This window comes from Scyliorhinus canicula, chromosome 16, assembly GCF_902713615.1.
Source record: "Scyliorhinus canicula chromosome 16, sScyCan1.1, whole genome shotgun sequence".
Classification (NCBI taxonomy): Eukaryota; Metazoa; Chordata; class Chondrichthyes; order Carcharhiniformes; family Scyliorhinidae; genus Scyliorhinus; species Scyliorhinus canicula.
In genome coordinates this window covers 106,209,764-106,231,245 of record NC_052161.1, presented here as the reverse complement: position 1 = coordinate 106,231,245, position 21,482 = coordinate 106,209,764, and the positions used below count along the sequence as shown (strand labels likewise).

General features: G+C 44.3%; 1 protein-coding gene across 2 annotated transcripts in view; it reads left to right on the top strand.

The window, feature by feature from the left end:
* The window catches only part of exosc10 (exosome component 10), an 87,022-nt gene that overhangs the window by 17,264 nt on the left and 48,276 nt on the right, over window positions 1–21,482 (top strand). For both annotated transcript variants that reach the window (XM_038821624.1, XM_038821623.1), the window contains exons 7-11: window positions 5,272–5,347; window positions 5,850–5,960; window positions 8,419–8,562; window positions 11,686–11,876; window positions 16,475–16,631. In XM_038821624.1, coding sequence (XP_038677552.1) covers window positions 5,272–5,347; window positions 5,850–5,960; window positions 8,419–8,562; window positions 11,686–11,876; window positions 16,475–16,631 — 679 coding nt within the window. The remainder of the gene's footprint in view (window positions 1–5,271; window positions 5,348–5,849; window positions 5,961–8,418; window positions 8,563–11,685; window positions 11,877–16,474; window positions 16,632–21,482) is intronic.

Below are 21,482 nucleotides of genomic sequence, written 5' to 3'. Positions count from 1 at the left end.
AGAGGTAAGACAGCTGTTTGTCTGTTTCAAAATTGAAAAAAAAACCCGGTAAAGTGACGTCACACAAAACTGACCTGATTGGCTGAAAGGCAGACTGGGCTAAATTTGAATATCTGTAGAGTTACTGATTTAAATACAAGTTTTAACTTGACTTAGATTACTATTTTTAGGTTGATTTGAATTATTATTTTTTAATTTGACTTAAATAACTATTTTGGGTTGATTGAAATTACTATTTTTAAGTTGATTTAAATAACTTATAATTTCAGTTAAATAACTTTTTAATTTGTCAGATCAAGAGGGATAAATACTCAGTTTTTTTTAAAACATAGTATAAATGGGGATTGGATTTAATCTGACACAAAAACATCTTTCTAAAGTTTAATTTCAAAGGCTTAATTTAAAGGAATAAATCATGGCAGGACAGCTCCAAGGTGTGGTCTGCTCCTCTTGCTCCATGTGGCAGTTCCAGTCCACAGGGTCAGCATGTGTGCAGGAAGTGTCTCCAGTTACAGCTCCTGGAAGCTCGAGTTTCAGAGCTGGAGCAGCGGCTGGAGACACTGTGGAGCATCCGCGAGTCGGAGAGTATCGTGGATAGCACGTATAGAGGGGTGGTCACACCGCAGGCTCAGACTCCGCAGGCAGGAAGGGAATGGGTGATCACCAGACAGAGCAAGAGAGCGAGGCAGGTAGTGCAGGAATCTCCTGTGGCCATTCCCCTGCAGAATAGATATACCATTTTGGAAACTGTTGAGGGGAATGGCCTCTCAGGGGAAAACAGCAATAGCCAAAGTCTTGGCACCACGGTTGGTTCTGCTGCAGAGGGGAGGAGTAATAAGTGTGACAGTGCAATAGTTATAGGGGATTCAATTGTAAGGGGAATAGACTGGTGTTTTTGTGGCTGCAAACGAGACTCCAGGATGGTATGTTGCCTCCCTGGTGCTAGGGTCAAGGATGTCTCGGAGCGGGTACAGGACATTCTGGAGGGGGAGGGTGAACAGCCAGTGGTCATGGTACACATCGGTACAAACGACATAGGTAAAAAAAGGGATGAGGTCCGAAAAGAAGCATACAGGGATTCGGAAGGAAGTTAAGAAATCGGACCTCAAAGGTGGTGATCTCAGGATTACTACCGGTGCCACGTGCTAGTCAGAGTAGAAATGACAAGATGTATAGGTTCAATACGTGGCTCAAGGGATGGTGTCAGGGGGAGGGTTTCAGATTCCTGGGGCATTGGGACTGGTTCCGGGGGAGGTGGGACCTGTACAAACTGGAAGGGTTACACCTGGGCAGGACTGGAACTGATGTCCTAGGGGGGCTATTTGCTAGAGCAATTGGGGAGGGTTTAAAATAATATGCCGGGGGGTGGGAACCTACGCAAGGAGTCAGAGAAAAAGGGAGCAAGGACAAAAGCAAAATATAGAAAAGTGAATAAGAAAAGTGATAGCTGGAGAAACCAAGGACAAAATTCAAACAGGGCAGTAGAGAAAAATATTGGAAGCAAGACAAGCATTGTGAAAAAGACAAACTTAAAGGCTCTGTGCCTTAATGCACGGAGCATTTGCAATAAAGTAGATGAACTAATCGCGTAGATAGATATAAATGGGTATGATATAATTGATATTACGGAGACATGGCTGCAGGGTGAACAGGGATGGGAACTGAATGTCCCAGGGTTCTCAGTATTTAGGAAGGACAAGCATAAAAGAAAAGGTGGTGGCGTGGCACTGCTGGTTAAAGAGGAAATTAACACAATAGTGAGAAAGGATATTAGCTCTGACAACGTGGAGTCTGTATGGGTAGAGTTGAGAAATACCAAGGGCCAAAAAGTTTCAGTGGGTGTCATATAAACCCCCAAAATGCACTGGTGAGGCTGGGAATGGCATTAAACAAGAAATTAGAGATGCTTGTAGTAAGGGAATATCGGTGATCATGGGTGATTTTAATCTTCACATAGATTGGAGAAATAAAATTAGCCACAATGCCGTAGAAGTGGAATTCCTGAAGTGTATACGGGATGGTTTTCTTGACCAATATGTGGAAGAACCAACTAGAGAGCAGGCCATTTTAGACTGGGTAAAGTGTAATGAGAAGGGAATCATTGCCATCTGGCTGTGCGAGATCCCTTGGGGATGAGCGACCATAACATGATAGAATTCTTTTTATTAAGGTGGAGAGTGAAGTAGTTGATTCGGAGACTAGGATGCTGAATCTTAATAAAGGGAACTATGAGGATATGAGGCATGAGTTGTCCTTGATAGATTGGGGAGAGTTACTTAAAGGGATGACAGTGGATGACAATCGCAAACATTCAAGGAACGCATGGAGGAACTATCGCAATTGTTCATTCCTGTCTGGCACAAAAACAAAGAGGGTTAGAGGGCCAATCCATGTCTTACAGATGAAATTAGAAATAGTATCCGATACAAGGAAGAAGCATACAGATTGGCCAAGAAAAATAATAGGTCTGAGGATTGGGAGCAGTTTAGAATTCAGCAAAGAAAGACGAAGGGATTGATTAAGAAGGGGAAAATACAGTACAAAAGCAAGTTTGTAGGGAACAGAAAGACTGACACTAACAGTATACATATATGTGAAGAGAAAGAGATTGGTGAAGAGAAATGTAGGCCCACTACAGACAGAAACAGGGGAATGCATAATAAGGGATAAAGAAATGGCTGAGCAATTGAATACATACTTTGGTTTTGTCTTCACAAATGAGGACACAAATCAGATCCCAGAAATGTTGGAGAATGAAAGGTTTAGTGAGAAGAAAGAACTGAGGGAGATCAACATTAGTAGAGAAATGCTGCTGAGAAAACTGATGGAATTGAAGGTAGATTAAATCCCCAGGGCCTGAGAATCTGCATCCCAGAGTGCTTAAGGAGGTGGCTCTGGAAATAGTGGATGCATTAGTGGTCATCTTCCGGGATTCCAGACTCTGGAACTGTCCCTCCAGATTGGAGGGTAGCTCACGGTACTCCAATATTCAAAAGGGAGGTAGAGAGAAAGCAGGAAATTTTAGACCAGTAAGCCTAATATCAGTAGTGGGGAAAATTCTTGAATCCATTATCAAGGACTTTATAGTGTAACATTTTGAAAGCAGTGGCAGGATCAGTCAGAGTCAGCATAGGTTTATGAAGGGAAAATCATGCTTGACAAATCTGTTGGAATTCTTTGAAGATGTAACCAGTACAGTTGACGAGGGGGAGCCAGTCGATGTGGTATATATGGACTTTCAGAAGGCATTTGACAAAGTCCCACAGAAGAGATTATTGTGCAAAGTTAAAGCGCATGGGATTTGGGGAAATGTATTGAGGTGGATAGAAAACTGGTTGGCAGAGAGGAAACAAAGAGTAGGGATTAATAGGTCCTTTTCAAATTGGCAGGCAGTAACCATTGGGGTACCACAGGGATCGATGCTGGGATCCAGCTATTCACAATATATATTAATGATTTGGATGAGGGAACAAAATGTAATATCTCAAAGTTTGCAGATACCAAATTAGGTGGGAGGGTGAATTGTGACGAGGATGCAGGGATCCTACAGCAAGGTCTGGACAGGTTGGGTAAGTGGGCAAACCAATGGCAGATGCAGTATAACTTGGATAAGTGTAAGATTATTCATTTTGGAAGCAAAAACAGAAAGGCAGATTGCTACCTGAATGGTTGTAAATTGGGAGAGGGGAGTGTGCAGCGGGACCTGGGTGTCCTTGTGCACCATTCGCTGAAGGTAAGCAAGCAAGTGCAGCAGACGGTAAAGAAGGCTAATGGTATGTTGGCCTTCATTGCAAGAGGTTTCGAGTATAGAAGCAGGGATGTGTTGCTGGAATTGTACAGGGCCTTGGTGAGGCCACACTTGGAGTATTGTCTGGAGTATTGTGGTCTCCTTCTCTGAGGAAGGATGTTCTTGCTCTCGAGGGAGTGCAGCGAAGGTTTATCAGACTGATTCTGGAGATGGCGTGACTGACATATGAGAAGAGATTCACTAGGTTGGGATCGTTCTCGCTGCAGTTCAGAAGAATGAAGGGGAATCTCATAGAGACTTATAAAATTCTAGCAGGTCTCAACATCGCAAATGCAGGGAAGATGTTACCAATGATGGGTGTGTCCAGAACCAGAGGTCACAGCCTGAGGATTCAGGGTAAACCATTTCAGACAGAGATGAGGAGACATTTCTTGACCAAAGAGTGGTGAGCCTGTGGAATTCATTACCACAGGAAGTAGTTGATGCTGAAACTTTGGATATTTTCAGGAGGCGGCTGGATATAGCACTTGAGAAGAATGGGATTAAAGGCTATGGGGAGAAAGCTCTTGAGTTTGACGATCAGCCATGATCGTTATGAATAACGGAGCAGGCTCAAAGGGCCAAAAGGCCTCCTGCTCCTATCTTCTATGTATCTATGTGAACCTATAAAATCCGGCAGATAAAACCGACATAATAAACCTATAAAAAGGGCAGCACAGTAGTTAGCACTGTTGCTTCACAACACCAGGTTCGATTTCCGCTTGGGTCACTATCTGTGTGGAGTCTGCACATTCTCCACGTGTCTGCGTGGGATTCCTCCGGGCGCGCCGGTTTCCCCCACAAGTCCCGAAAGACGTACTTGTTAGGTGAATTGGACATTCTGAATTCTCCCTCAGTGCACCCAAACGAGCACCGGAATATGGCAACTAGGGGATTTTCACAGTAACTTCAGTGTTGATGTGAGCCTACTTGTGACAATGATAAAGATACTTATTAATAAAGATTATTATAACATTCTAACAGGACTAGCCAGGGTAGATGCAGGAAGGATGTTCTCGATGGTGGGGAAGTCCAGAACCAGGGAGTCGCAGTGTAAGGATCCAGGGTAAGCCACTGAGAGGGAGAAATTCCCCCCAGAGTGGTGAGCCTATGGAATTCTCCACCACAAAGCAATTGGGGCCAAAACGTTGTTTGTTTTCAAGTAGGAGTTAGATATAGTTCTTGGGCTAACGGGATCAAAGGAAATGAGGGGAGGGTGACAGGTTACTGAGTTGGATGATCAGCCATGGTCATAACAAATGGTGGTGGAGCAGGCTCAAAGGGCCAGATGACCTACTCCTGCTCCTATTTTGTCTATATGTAGGGCACAGCTTGACATGTGTAAGAAAAATGGATCAAAGGCAGACAAGTGGTCAGCAGAAAAAAGGCAAAATGTTTCCTCCCACATTGGGAGTAAGTGGCTTCTGCTACTTACTGGACCTCGGGTCTTAAGGGTTTCAATTTGTGTTCTTCTATTTTTGCAGGTTTGCACATCCCTATCAATATGAGCTGAACCACTTTGAACCTTCAGAGTCTCTATTTGTCAAAACAGAGCCACAGGTCAGTGATGGAGATGTGGGAAAGCTAAGCATTGAATGTTGCATCTTTAAACTCTTGGGTAGTTTGAACGGGATAATGCAAGTGGAGCTAAGTTCAAAAGTGACAAATGCACTGGGGATCCTTTACCTCAGGGAGAGGAATATATCTGCAGGAATTTCTTCACAGCTCTCAATTGTGAATTGGGGATGCGCTTAGTGAGATAAGAGGAAACTTGAAGTTGTGAATGTAAACTTAAGTTTAAACCACGTACCGTTATTTATATAGCACCTATTTCCAATTCTTGACTTGATTTTGAGGTCTAGGGAGTCAAAATGCAGTCTTCTAAGTTATAAAACGTGAACTAACCTGGGAAAAACAGGAATATTGTACCTTCATAATCATTTCCTCCAAAAAATAATGAAGACAAAAATCAGTGAAAACTACAAGTAACTTCATTGAAACATTCTGGAACTTTGAAACGGTGCGAGTACAAAACCCAGGTATGTTTTTCCGTCCTCTACAGATGTATAAACCTCTGTCCGAGACTAGATTTCACTTGATCACAACCTTTGATGAACTGGTGGAGCTGAATGAAAAGCTCTCGAAGTGTAAAGAATTTGCAGTGGATTTAGAGGTAAGAATAAACAATGAACTGATATGTAGATATATTAAAATTGTCAAAACCTTTTCATTGCCTCCAAGACTTAACTGTTGCCGTTCACTCATTTTAAATTCTGAATGTGAATTTGGACACCATAGTTAAAATACATCTGAGAGTCAGTTCTCAGTTTAATTTATAATTTCTTCATAGATCACTACAGTGCACAAGGAGGCTATTTGACCCATCGAGTCTGCACTAACCTTCTCTAGTACCCTACCTAGGCCCGCCCGCCTGCCCTATCCCTATAACCCTACCTAATCTTTTTGGACACTAAGGGACAATTTAGCATGACCAATCCACCTAACCTGGACATTTTCACATTGTGATTCTTCTAATACACCTTTGCATCATTGTCACAGAAATGCTTTATTTTTTGTGACCGCTTTTAGCTTGGCAGAGACAACTTTAGTTTACACTCAATATTGCATTCAAAATTCTGCCTCTAACTTAACTTGTGGTATTTTCCTTGCTATTTGAGTTTGCTTCCAAGCTGGCAGCTTTGAAGAGCCAGGCTTCAAACAAAAATACGTTTGAATTGGTTGGTTATGTGCATGACTACCAATTCCTTTTGAAGCTTGCTGATAGTTATTCAAATTCATGAAAGCCCTGTAACTGTTCTGGAGATATTCAATTAGCTGTGGCCGTTTAAATTGGAGAGCCAGGCTGCAATCGCAGAGACCAGTTAGACATGACCACACTAGTTTTTTATATAAATTTAGACTACCCCATTATTTTTTTTCCCAATTAAGGGGAAATTTAGTGTGGCCAATCCATCTACCCAGCACATCTTTGGGTTGTGGGGGTGCTGACACGGGGAGAATGTGCAAACTCCAAATAGACAGTGACCCGGGCTGGGATCGAACCCGGGTCCTCAGCACCGTAGGCAGCATTGCTACCCACTGCGTCACCATGCCACCAGACAAGACCACACTTGTAGAGGGTAAAATAATTACGTACACATATCTCCAAGTTCATTTTATTTTCATTCATTCACGGGATGTGGACAGCACTGACAAGGTCAGCATTTATTGCCCTCCGAGATGCAACCAAATGGATTGCTAGACCTTTTTTGAGGCATGTTAAGAGCTTGCCGCAGTGGCCTGGTTCTGGAGTCACCAAAGACTAAAATGATAAAGGACAGCAGATTTCTTTCCCCAAAGTACATGGTGAATGGGATGGGATTTTACAACAATCTGTTGGGTTCACAGTCACCACTAAAGTGATCATTTTTTAAAATCCAGATTTATTAGATACCCCAATCGTACCCCACGTGCACAGTTATAAACTATTTAGCAAGCCATTTACTATTTGCCTTGTTTTGTAAGGGCAGTATTGTTTTAACATCTGTAATTATGTTCCATTACATTACTACTATTTATTCATTTACTGCACAGTTGAAGTCTGTCATGAGGTCTGGAATTGTGATTGTCTCATGCCCTCAGAAGATGCTTACAATTCCACAGAGGCAAATGGTACATTAGCTAAAGAAAGATTTTCAGTTCAATGTTTGGGACATGCTGTCAAACATAGCTATGGAGGCAGTGTCGATACTCTTAAGGCCTCTCCTCTTGGAGAGTGCTCCTAAAATATCCAAGTTGAAACATCTGGAGGAAGGAGACGTAAAAAAGACGTGCCAATTTTGCTTTCAAAACTTCAATAATGCCATTGTGGCAGTGTTACACAGCAACTCTCCACTGTTGCAAAAGACAGTATTTTTAGCTAAATAGCAGTCATCTTGTGCTTCATTCAAAGCACAATTAGTCCACTATTTCACTACGGTCGCTCTCTCTTTCCCAACAGCAGCAACATTGCAGCAAAGACAATATTTAAGTTTTTAAAGCAGAATAATGTGCAAAGCCACTGGGTGGCATGACACTGAGCTTTAAAGGTTAGGTATGTAATGCATGCTGAGTTAACTTAATATTCAATAGATCCAACGTTGCTATGTGCCCAAGTGTTACTGGCAGGGGCAGGAAAATAATTGGCTAGATTGCCACTATTGGTTGTTATTCAATAGCTGCCCCCTTCCTCTTGTAAAGTGTCCATATATTTATTCCGTGTCAGAATGTGATTGATTTCCATTTGAGTGACCCCTACAGCAGAATAACCTGTCAATATTCACTGTCTAGGACCACCAATCAGTTTGAAGACTTGGTGTATTCCCTTAAATGTACAATTTTTATGCCACAAAAGAATTGGAAACCATTTTAAAGTCTCAGATGTTATCCTTAAATATTATTTGCAATTTATATTAAAATTTATATTTTAAAACAATATAATAGAGAACAAGTTTTGCTGAATCATTCCAACTGACTGTTTTATATATTCCCAAACCATCCACAGTAATTTAGTTTTAGTATATGAAGGAGATTAAAGCCAATTGTTGTATTATCAATTGATTAAAGCCAATGTATGGTTAATTTACTTCCAGCACCATTCATACCGGAGTTTCCTGGGATTAACCTGTTTAATGCAGCTATCGACAAGGGAAGAGGATTTTGTTGTTGATCCGCTTGAACTGCGCAGCGAAATGTACATTCTCAATGAAGTCTTCACTGATCCCTCCATTGTTAAGGTCAGCTTGGTGAATTTAGCTCCATTCTGTTCCTCTGACTGGACTGATTCATCTTCCTTCCACTCATGCGCCATCATTCGGCTGGCTGCACTATGAAATTTATGCCTTAAAGTTCTTTGACATTACTCTTCTGCTACCACTCTAAAAGCCTGATCAAAATTTAACCTTGTTGATTGTGTCTTTGGTAATCTTAATCCAACTTTTCTTTCCTGTTTGGTGTCCGCTTTACCCTCTGCAAAGACCTTGGTGCATTTTGTTCCATTGTTCTGTAGGTTTTCAGACCGTAAGATTACAGTCTTGGCTCATATCAAGACGAGCACGAATCTAGCAGCATAAACAAATCTTCTCAAAGTGGGAAAACAAGAGTAATAAACAGCAGGTGCATGTCTGTTCCTCTTGATCAATGGTTAAAATGACAGTTAACAGGGCAGCATGGTGGCACAGTGGTTAGCAGTGTTGCCTACGTCGCTGAGGACCTGGGTTCGAATCCCGGCCCTGGGTCACTGTCCGTGTGGAGTTTGCACATTCTCCCCGTGTCTGCGTGGGTTTCACCCCCACAACCCAAAGATGTGCAGGGTAGGAGGATTGGCCACACTAAATTGCCCCTTAATTGGAAAAAATAATTGGATACTCTAAATTTTTTTAAAAATGACAGTTAACTAGCAACAAGTTCGGAAAGCCTTGCCTGATGTCCAAAATCCTCCCAAAGATGGTCACCATGAATCATTCATATCCACAAATCCTTTGCAACGGGTCTCATTTGTAGATTATAGCCCCAAGTCCCAGACTCCCCAACTAGAGGAGTTAGATTATCTCTACCATCCCTATCTTCTCTTGAATATCTTTTTTTTAAATCAATCAAATCCCTCCCCCACCCGTGACCTTGTAAATTGCAGAGGATGCCATGCTAGTATGTAATCTCTCTTTGTAATTTAGCCTTTGGAGTCTAGCCATCATTCTGGTCAGCCTACGCTGAATTCCCTTCAAAGCCAATGTATACTTCCTAAGATGTGATGCCCAAGAATAATTGCTCCAGGTAACCAGGATATTGTTTTGTTGGAGCATGGTGTCTATTTTACCCCCACCTCTTCCTGTAGATATAACGGTCGGCATTCTGTTAGCCTTTTAAAAATTATCTTCTGTGCCTGTTCATTGTATTTCAATGATCTGTGCACATGCTCTCCCCCCCCCCCCCCCCCCCCCCCCCAAGTTTCTTTGGGTCATCCCTGTTTCCAGCTTTTCACCATGTTGAAAGTACCTTGTTTTTATCCTTTCTCAATCCAAGGTAGATCTTAATTGCCTGTATTGAAACCCATTTGCCATGGTATTGCACTTTCACTTAAGCGATCAATAACTCTTTCTAATTTCATGCTTCCATCGACACTGATTACAATGACGCCTGTGTTGATTTGGTTATGTGGTTTTCTATCCACCTACTTTAGTCACACCTTCAATGTATTCAATCAGGTTAGTCAGACATGACCTACCCATACAAATGCAAATCAAAATGTTTATTGGATGTTTGTAAAAAAAAAACAATATGGCTTCCAATTTGTTCACAGTAACTTCATGGACGCCTACTCGTGACAATAAGCGATTTTCAATTTATAATCAAAACGACTACAGTCGCAACCCCACCCTCTTCAGGAGCTATGACAGTCATCTGATCATTTGGTACAACAGCTTTTGGCTGTAATAAGAATCTTTATTGTCACAAGTAGGCTTACATTTAACACTGCAATGACATTACTGTGGAAAAACCCCTAGTCGCCACATTCCGGCGCCTGTTCGGGTACATGGAGAATTCAGAATGTCGAAATTACCTAACAGCCCGTCTTTCGGGACTTGTGGGAGGAAACCGGAGGAAACCCACGCAGACAAAGGGAGAACATGCAGACTCCGCCCAGACAGTGATCTGAGCCGGGAATCAAACCTGGGACCCTGGCACTTTGAAGTAACAGTGCTAACCACTGTGCACAAGCCTGTTAACAAGCATGCTCTAAGCATCAGTACCAGTGATTTAAAAACAATGACAAAGATCTCCTTTAGAAACGGGATCATTACATAGAGGATGCCTCTTAGAAATGGGTGACTATATGCATCATAAATCACGCAGTTGTGTGAGGAAAAAGATAAGCCACGAGTGGGTTTATTTAGCTTAAGTGGTTTCTGGTTCTTGTACATGGTGCAGTTACTATATTTTTAACTAAATTGAAGTTAGTTGCTCTTTACTAAGTTTGAAGGACAGGTTATCAATGAGATTGAATGGGAACCAGTGGAATGAGTTTGCAACTGACCTTTTGCCAACCAGCCTGCAGTGAGTTTGTGGGGGAGGAATATTTAAGGGCAAAGGTGATAAACCGGTGGGAGTGCATCTTGTACAAAACAAGTTAAATACTCCGATGCTAACAGCTTGGAAATGCAGATATATTCCTGATGGTTCAGTGCTTTCTACTTCTCATGAAGTTGCTTCATGCAAAATTTCTGATAATTCATTATTGTAACAAATTCCTGCTTTGCATCATTTATTTTGCCTAATTCATTTTTTCATGAAAAAATGACTGTCTTATCAGGAGTGGATTGTAGATGATTAATCCACTTTGATGTCTGTCCTCTTGATTTGCTGGTGATCATATTAGTGGGCTAGGTCATACTAATATTAGTGATGCATTAAAAACTGAATTAACATGCACTGTTGATAAAACTGATCGCTGAAGCGTCAATTGAATGGTCACACTTGATATGTTATCAGGCTCCGGATTGTGCTTCGAGCTAGATTTCCCTATATTGGATATTATCACTCGATCTTTAATGAAATATATTAAAAGTGTGGCCAGGAAAGCTGAGTTATTCCGTTCATTGCTTGATATTTCAGAGATACAGCAATGTTCTAAGTTGTCAGGTGAAATCCGTGTTGATGGCAATTTCACAGGAAAAAGTAAATGCAAAATGCCACATTGTCCTGTTGCCACATTTCTTCTGGCAATTAAATTTATTGGGGGGAGGGGGGAGGTGGCAGTTTCCCTCAAGTAATTTGTAGACAAATTAATGATGGCTCAAGAGACAGTCTTTTGTGTAGCTACTAAGCCTGGTTGTTGAAGTGACACTAATCTGTTTGTATAGGTTTTCCATGGTGCGGACTCGGATATTGAATGGTTACAGAGAGATTTAGGACTGTACGTCGTCAACATGTTTGACACACACCAAGCCGCACGCATTCTCAACCTGGGGCGCCATTCTCTGGATTACCTGTTGAAGCAGTACTGTGACGTGCAGGCTGATAAACGATACCAATTGGCTGATTGGAGAATGCGGTAAGAGATTTTGTATGTGCTCTTCTGACAATATGGAAACCAAGGCATGACAAAGTTAAATACTCTTGAGCACATGGCAGTGACTTTGGACATTTGGAGTTGTGGTCTGCAGAAAATGCCATGTGTTATTGAAGAAGGGTGCTCTGAAGAAGAGTCACACAGACACAACGTTAACTCTGTTTAACTCTCCATAGGTGCTGTCAGACCTGCTGAGTTTTTCCAGCATTTTCTGTTTTTATTGTGCATGTAACTCTTTTAAGCCGTGCCAAACATTGCAGTGTATAAAGCATTCAGTGATCATTAAGAATTTCACTATTTCCAGCACAATTTCTTGCAGTGATTTACTGATATAAACTCTTATGTACATTACGTACAATTAGAATAACACAGTGAAATAGTAGTTAGCACAACCGCCTCACGGGACCGGACGGGTATTCAGCGAAGTTTTATAAAAAGTTCTCTGGGATACTGGGGTCGCTGCTGATGAGGACATTTAATGAGGCAAGGGAGAGAGGGGTGCTTCCCCTGACGATGTCACAGGTCACGATCTCACTGATTTTAAAGCGGGAGAAGGATCCGGAGCTATGCGGGTCCGACAGGCTAATCTCCTTACTAAATGTTGACACCAAACTGTTGGCCAAAATCATGTCCTCTAGGATCGAGGACTGCATTCCGGATGTGATTGAGGAGGACCAGACGAGATTTGTTAAGGGCATGGCAGTTGACGGCCAACATTGGAAGACTGTTGAATGTGATCATGATGCCCCCAGAGGGTAGGGACATAGAGGTAGTGGTTGCATTGGACGCAGAGAAGGCCTTTGACCGGATGGAATGGACCTATCTGTGGGAGGTGCTGGAGCGGTTTGGGTTTGGACGGGACTTCATCGACTGGGTTAGGCGAATCAGGCGTCTGGCGAATGTGCGGGCGAACAGGTTGACATCGAGCTATTTTAGGCTGTCCCGGGAGACGAGGCAGGGATGCACCCCCTCCCCACTGCTGTTTGCGCTGGCCATAGAACTGCTGGCAATTGCATTGAGAGTCTCAAGGGGCTGGTCCGGGGATGGGTGAAACACAGAGTCTCACTATACGCGGACGACCTGCTCCAAGATGTTTCAGACCCACTAGAAGGGACGGAAGAAATTATGAGGATTCTGAGGGAATTTGGCTGGTTTTCGGGTTATAAATTGAACATGGGGAAAAGTGTGATGTTCGCGATCCAGGCAAGGTGGCCAAAGAGGCGTCTGGGGGAGCTGTCGTTTAAAGCTTTCGGTATTTAGGCATCCAGGTGGACGGGAATGGGAATGGCTATATAAGCTAAATTTGACCCGACTGGTGGACCAAATGAAAGAAGACTTCCGAAGGTGGGACATGCTTCCGTATCACTGGCTGGGAGGGTACAGACAGTGAAAATGACGGGCCTCCCGAGATTCCTATTTGTTTTTCAGTGCCTCCCCATCTTTATACCACTGGCCTTTTTAAACGGGTAAACAAGGTGATCTCTGGCTTTGTATGGGCATGCAAGACCCCGCAAGTAAAAAAGGTGATGCTGGAGCGTAGCCGGTGGGAGGGCGGGTTGGCGCTGCCGAGCTTTAGCAATTACTATTGTGTGGCAACTATAGCCATGATTAGGAAGTGGGTGATAGGGGAGGTGTCAGTATGGGAGCGAGTAGAGGCGGCATCATGTAAAGGCACGAGTTTGGGGGCACTGATAACGGCACCTCTGACGTTCCCCGCCGGCACTGTACTCCACCAGCCCCGTGGTGGTGGCAACCCTGAGAGTCTGGGGGCAGTGAATGTGGGAGCAGAGGGAGCATCGGTTTGGACTCCAATCTGCAATAATCAACGGTTTGCCCCGGGAAGGCTGGATGGAGGGTTTCGGAGATGGAAAAGAGCAGGGATCGAGAGGATGTGAGATCTGTTCATAGAGGGGAGCTTTCCCAGCCTGAGAGAGTTGGAGGAGGAATTTGAATTGACAGGAGGGAATGAGTTTGGGTACTTGCAGGCACGGGACTTCCTACGCAGGAAGGTCTCAACCTTCTCGCTCCTACCACCAAGGGGGATACAGGACAGAGTAGTTTCCAGAGTATGGGTGGGAGAGGGGAAGGTTTTGAACATGTATATCAAACTCATGGGGTCAGAGGAAACACAGATTAAGGAGCTGAAACACAAATGGGGAGAGGAATTAGGAGGGGAGATAGAGGATGGTCACTGGGCGGATGCATTGAGTAGAGTCAACGCGTCCACATCATGCGCCAGGCTAAGCCTGATACAATTTAAGGTTGTTCACCGGGCACACATGACAGTGGCCCAGATGAGCAGGTTCTTTGGGGTAGAAGACAGGTGTGCAAGGTGTGCGGGAGGACCAGCAAACCATGTCCATATGTTCTGGGCATATCCGAAGCTTAGGGGTTTGCGGATGTCATGTCCAAGGTGTTAAAAACAAGGGTGGCACCGAGTCCAGAGGTGACGATTTTCGGAGTGTCAGAAGATCCGGGAATCCAGGAAGAGAAAGAGGCAGACGTTCTGGCCTTTGCCTCCCTGGTAGCCCAGACACAGATAATATTAGCTTGGAGGGACTGAAAGTCCCTAAAGTCAGAGACCTGGCTAACTGACATGGCTAGCTATCTCTGTCTGGAGAAAATCAATTCGCCCTTAGAGTAGAGGATCAATGTCAGGGTTCGCCCAGAGGTGGTAGCCGCTCGTCGACTTTTGTGGAGCAAATTAACTGTCAGCCGAGGGGGCGGGGGGGGGGGGGGTTAGTTAAGATTAGTGAGCAAGGAAGGTGAGACCTGCATTATGTTTATATTTGTATGTACACTGTTCCTTCTGTTGTTACAAAACCACAAATACCTCAATAAAATGTTTTATTAAAAGAAACCTCAAAATTCTTACTATTTATTTTTATATTTCTAACTAGCTTTCTCCAATACTCTCTTTTCCCCTCCTTATTAATCTTTTAACCATTCTTTGCTGCTCTTTATATTCCGTCCAATCTTCTAACCTTTCGCCTGTCTTTGCAGAATTGAATGCTTTTTCTTTCAATTTGATACTACCTTTAACTGCCATAGTTAGCCACAAATCGTGTGTCCTCCCATTGGAGCCTTCCTTTCTCACTGAGCTTTCTCAAATATCTCCTTAAATGTCTGCCAATGCACCTATCCCTTAAGCTAATTTTCCAGTTCACTTTATCCAACTGCCCTCTCATGCCCGCATAATTGGCCTTATGTAAGTTTAAAACACTCATCTTAGAATCCACTCTTCTCTCCCTCAAATTGAACATGAAATCCAATCATATTATGATCACTGTGTGAGGATGGATTTTTAAAAATATTTTGGCAGAATATTGATATTTTGTAAAGAAGCTTATGTAGCTGCGTATGTTTATAAATTATTTAATTAAATGATAACGGTTAACAGGCAAGTTATCTGAGCGAGTTGAGAGATAAAAGGGATAAAGGTGCTAAATGCATGCATATGTAATAAGAAGCCATGGTGAGGTGGATTTATAAGTAAATAAGTTAGAGACAGAGATGGATAGGGGCTTAACTTTTCAGTGGTTAAATGTCAAAGGAGAGTAAGGAACTCTTACTTACAACTTACAAAAGGTTCATAGAAGAAAGGTATTAAATTTTATTTGCCCTGAAAGGGAAAGCAGTAGGAAAACATGAAAGATCTTTATATTTTTGAAGAAGCTGAGTTCATAGGTACTGAAGACAATGGAATCAAAGATGAAGATTGAAAAGGATATTCAAGGGGAAATGTTGAGCTGATTTCTTTTTGGCTATGTGGGGAAGACGTCTTGAACAACTGTGTGCTGAGAGAAGGTACAAAATCTGAAGCAGCCATCCAGAAACCAGAAAAGTTTGGCTTCAGAAAGCAGTCTTGTTTCTCAGTATTGTTGGATTTCCACAGCAGAGTGGATGGAGGGCTTGAGAAGTTGTGTGCTATATCTTTACTATAGTGACAGCAGTTTTGCCTTGGGTAATATTACTTGAATTTTGAGTTAAAAATCAACAAGGGAATGTTGCCAAGAAGGTGGTTACTTGTGTGTTCTGATCAAGTAGGGTCTTTTGGGGAGGTTTTGTAAAACTGTTTTAACTGCGTAACTTTAATCTTGAGTGCTTAAGTTTTCTTTTCTTATTAACTCTGGTATTCATCCACAAAAGCTAGAATTTTTGTATGTATGTGCATGTATTTTTCTAGATTTTCCCCAAATATTGTAACGGAATTATCTATTGATTTTGCTAATTTAGTTTGGAGTTCTAATGTAGTTCCTGAAGATGGGTTGTATGTTATCTTAACTGTTGCCTACAGGATGAACTAATCCAGTGGATTACTGAATTTTCGTCAGGAATAGTTTGATTTTTCCCTTCTCTTTCGGCCCACGCAAGCTTGTACGTGCTGAGTTCAGTTGTGGCTCCTCATTTGCCTCATTACTATTAAGGTTTGCTGTCTCAGGATGAGTGTAGCAATCAAAACTGGGATTTTTCTAATCTGTGTACCTCAGTAATGTACTGCAGAACCCAACAACCCACTTAGCCATTGGGGTGCTTATAGAAGTTTTTGTTTTAAACGTTTTTAACCTCTCCATTTATAGACCATTGCCTAAGGAGATGCTACGTTACGCCCAAGAAGACACCCACTACTTGCTGTACATCTATGACATGATGAAGAATCAATTATGGGAACAGGGCAATAAACAGGCGAATCTCGTTCAATTGGTATGGCAGAAGAGCAGGGATATCAGTCTTAAGGTAGGTTAAAACTGTGGCTAAATCCAGAAAGGGGGATGGCTGATCGGCGGGGGGAGGGGGAAGAGGGAGGAGACATGGTGCGCCCCCCCCCCCCCCCCCCCCCCCCCACAAAAACCAGGCTGATCACCTGGAATGTTAGAGGGCAGAATGGGCCTGTCAAGAGGGCCCGTGTGTTCGCCCACCTGAGCGCTCTGAAGGCGGACGTGGTGATGCTGCAAGAGACGCACCTGAAAGTGGCAGATCAAGTTAGGCTGAGGAAGGGTTGGGTCAGTCAGGTCTTCCATTCGGGGCTGGATACTGAGACGAGAGGGGAGGCGATTTTAATTAATAAGCGGGTACAATTCCAGGCGGGCAGTATTGTTTCGAACGGGGGGGGGGTGAGCTGTTATATCAGGGTGAGCGGTAAACTGGAGGGGAGGAAGGTGGTATTGGTCAACGTCTATGCGCCAAACTGGGATGATGTTGAGTTCATTAGGAGGGTACGGGGGAAGATACCGGATTTGGACTCGCACAAGCTAGTGATGGGAGGGGATTTCAATACAGTTATTGACTCCGGCCTGGACCGGTTGTGCTTGAGAACGGGGAAGGTGCCAGCGATGGCAAAGGAGTTGATAGGGTTCATGGAGCAGGTGGGGGGGGGAATCAACCCATGGAGGTTTAGAGAGCCGACGGCTAAGGAGTTTTCTTTCTACTCGCATGTACACAGTGTGTATTCCTGGATCAACTTTTTCATTTTGAGTAGGGTTATGCTGGCGAGGGTGGAGGACACTGGGTACTCGGCCATCACCATCTCGGACCATGCCCCACATTGGGTGGAACTGCAGGTCAGTGAGGAGAGCTTCCAGCACCCGCAGTGGCGATTGGACATGGGCCTGGTGGCGGATGAGGTAGTGTGTGAGAGATTAAGAAAGTGTGCTGGACTACCTGCAGGTCAATGACATGGGGGAAATCTCAGCAGCGGTGGTCTGGAAGGTGCTGAAGGCAGTGGTGAGAGTGGAGTTGATTTCAATCCGAGCCCATAGGGACAGGGCAGAGACAGACCGACTGATCAAGGAGATCCTATGGAGTTATGCAGTGACCCCAGGGGTGGAACTGTTAAGGGAGCGTCGAAGGCTGCAGGCGGAGTTTGGGGCACTGTCCACGGGCAAGGCAGTGGAGCAGCTTAGAAAGGCGAGGGAGATGCTGTATGAATATGGGGAAGCCAGCAGAATTCTGGCTCAGCAGTTGAGGAAGAGGGAGGCGGCCAGGGGACTCGATAAGGTGATCGAAGGGGATGGGAACATGGTAGGGGATTTGGCTGGGCTAAACAGGGCATTCAGGGATTTTTATAGCGGACTCTACCGCTCGAAGCCCCCCTCGGGGCCGGAAGGGGACTAAATGCTATTTGGAAGGGCTGACTTTCCCAGGGGTGGACAGGGAGCAGGTTGATGTGTTGAGGGCTCCAATTAGGGCCGAAGAAATTTCTGACGGCTTGAAGGCAATGCAGTCGGGCAAAGCTCCGGGGCCGGATGTGTTCCCGTTGAATTTCACAAGAAATTGTCGGGGATATTAGGGCTGTCGCTGGTTAAGGTTTTTAACGAGGCGAGGGACAGAGGGGTGCTGCCCCCGCCGATGTCACAGGCCACCATCTCGTTAATATTGAAGCAGGACAAAAACCAGGAGCTGTGTGGGTCCGACAGGCTGACCTCGTTGCTCACTGTGGATGCTAAGCTGCTGGCCAAAGTGTTGGCCTCCAGGATTGAAGATTGTGTGCCGGAGGTGATTATGGAGGACCAAACCGGGTTTGTCAAGGCCAGGCAGTTGGTGGCCAATATTAGAAGGTTGCTTAATGTGATTATGATGCCCCCGGAGGGTGGGGAGGTGGAGGTAGTTGTGGCCATGGATGCAGAGAAGGTGTTTGACCGGGTAGAGTGGGACTATTTATGGGAGATGTTGGGACGCTTTGGGTTTGGTAGGGGCTTTTTCGACTGGGTCAGGCTTTTGTACCAGGCTCCGGAAGCTAGTGTCAGGACAAACAAGACAACCTCGGACTATTTTAGGCTGTACCAGGGGACAAGACTGGGATGTCCCCTCTCCCCGCTGCTGCTACTCCTATATGTGGCGGATCCAGGGGCAGGGATGAAGGAGATTATGACGATTCTGGGGGAATTTGACCGGTTTCCAGTTTGCAAACTGAATATGATGAAGAGTGAGAAGTATGTAGTCCAGGCAAGAGGCCAGGAGGGTCGGCTGTGGGAGCTATCGTTTAGGTTAGTGAGGGACAACTTTAGGTATCTGGGGATACAAGTGGCGCGCGACTGGGGCCGGTTACACAGGTTGAACTTGTCCCGGCTGGTTGAGCAAATGAGGGGCGAGTTTCGGAGATGAGATGCGCTCTTGCTATCACTGGCGGGGAGGGCGCAGGTGACGATATTGACGAGATTTTTATTTGTGTTCCAATGCCTCCCGATTTTCTACCGCGCTCTTTTTTTAAGAGGATCAACAAAATCATATTGGGCTTTGTTTGGGTGGGTAAGTCCCCACCGGTGAAAAAGGTGATGCTCGAGAGGAATTGGGAGGAGGTGGGGGGCTTGCCCTGCCAAATTTTAGTAATTATTACTGGGCGGCCAATATTGTGATGGTAAGGAAGTTGGTGGTGGGGACGGGGGGTGGCTTGGGAGCGGATGGAAGTGGCCTCATGCAGGGGCACCAGCCTTGGGGCACTGATAACGGCACCATTGCCGTTCCTGCCAGCGAGATATACCACCAGCCCTGTGGTAGAGGCAGCCCTGAGGATCTGGGTCTATGGAGGAGATCTGTTGGTGCAGTGAGGGCATCAGTTTGGTTCCCAATACGTAACAATCATCGGTTCACTCCGGGGAGCCTAGATGGGGGATTTCGGTTATGGCAAAGGGCGGGGATTGAGAAGATGGGGGGGCCTGTTTCTGGAAGGGAGCTTTCCTAGCTTAAGGGCGCTAGTGGAGAGGTTCGGGCTAACAGCAGGGAATGATTTCAGATATCTACAGGTGTGGGACTTTCGGCGCAGCCAGGTACCATCCTTCCCACTCCTGCCACGAAGAGGGATTCAAGATAGGGTAGTGTCTAGGGGATGGGCGGGGGAGGGGAGCATCTCGGACATCTACAAAGAATTAATGGGGACGGAGGAGACGCATACAGAGGAGCTGAAGCGTACGTGAGAGGAGGAACTGGGGGGTGAGATGGAGGATGGCCTATGGGCGGAGGCGCTGAGCAGGGTCAACGTGACCGCTACATGCGCAAGCCTCAGCTTGATCCAGTTTAAGGTGGTGCGCCGGGCACACGTGACGGCGACCCGGATGAGTAGATGTTTTGGGGTGGAAGACAAGTGTGTCAGGTGTGCGGGTGGATCAGCGAACCATGTCCATATGTTCTGGGCATGCCCAAAACTTAGGGAATATTGGCAGGGGTTCGCGGATGTCATGTCCAGGGTATTAAAGACAAGGGTGGAAATGAGTCCGGGTGTAGCGGGGCTAGGGTAGTATAGAGTAGGGGGTTAAATAGGCGGGGCCTTGGAGGGACGGATGTCGGCGGCTGTTTTTTTTGATTACTGTTCTTTGTACTCTATTGTTTTTTGTACTGTGGTTGTTTGTTATGCCAAAAATACCTCATTAAAAATTGTTTGTTTAAAAAAAACTGTTACTAAATGACAGTGATGCCCCTCAATACAGTTTTAAAATTCATGAAACTGATGTGAATTAATAAAAACTTGGTGAGTAAAAATTTCTGTTTGCAAGAAATTTCTATAGCAAAAGCCATTGCACTTCGGAATAATTCAATGTACGTAAGGCACTTTGGGCCATTTCTCTGAGGATTGAAGTGCTTTTTACAAGTCTGCCTTTTGGTGCTTTTCACATAAGTAGAACAAACAGGCTTTGGATGCATCTTAAATTCTTTCTCTGGTTTGATTTTTTTTTAGAGATTTCAACACTTTATAATTTAAAATAATAAATTGAATGGTGGGAATTGTTTGTCAGATTAATCTAAACTTCTGTGGCACTTGGAGGGGTTCTCTTTACAGGAACATGAACAAATAACTCAAAGACACTATTTCATGGAGTAAGTTTTATAGTATCGCAAATTGGGGATAGGTTCACACCTTTCCAAGTTTTTCCAGCATGGATTTGCACATTCTACATTCATGTTGCAGCTGTTTGAATCCCATTAAACTATGCTCGTGTGACTGTTCCAATCCAGCTAGATGATTCGTGTAATTTTGAAGTCTTAATTTGCGAGTAAGTTTTGAATAGAATCAGTCCTGTATAATTTGTGTTTGTTCTGAATTCACTGTCAACGCTGTACAATGGTTTTAAATGGTGGATTGATGCCACTGCCCATGAGCTGCTGCAGGTGTAATATGCTACGGGATACTGACATTCGCATACACCCGCTCAAGATATTTTCTCTTTTAAGTTAATGATATTTTGTTATTTCACCATTGAAAAGAATGCGCTGCTCCATTCTTCTTGTTTGATGGTAGGAATGTATTTCTGGGTACTGTAATGGTGAAGACAGTTCACTGGTAAGTATCCAGTACGAGTATTCCTGATGTGTGCTGGGGTAATGAGGGTTGGCATGTTATTTCACTTTTTGGGGCCAATACAGGCAAACAATAATCCTGTTCAAATTCAAGCTCCACACACCTGCTTCGCCGCTTTATCCCCCTCCCTCCCTATGAGAAGTATTGGGTTTTGCTCAGCAGTTTTAATAATGGCATGGTTGATGTCACTGCCTCAGTCTAAAAATTGGTCTGTGTAAACCCTGGATCACTTTTCTGTTTAATACACGTGTTCTCCAGTGCACAGAACCACCACTCTTCCTGCAGAACTCAGACTT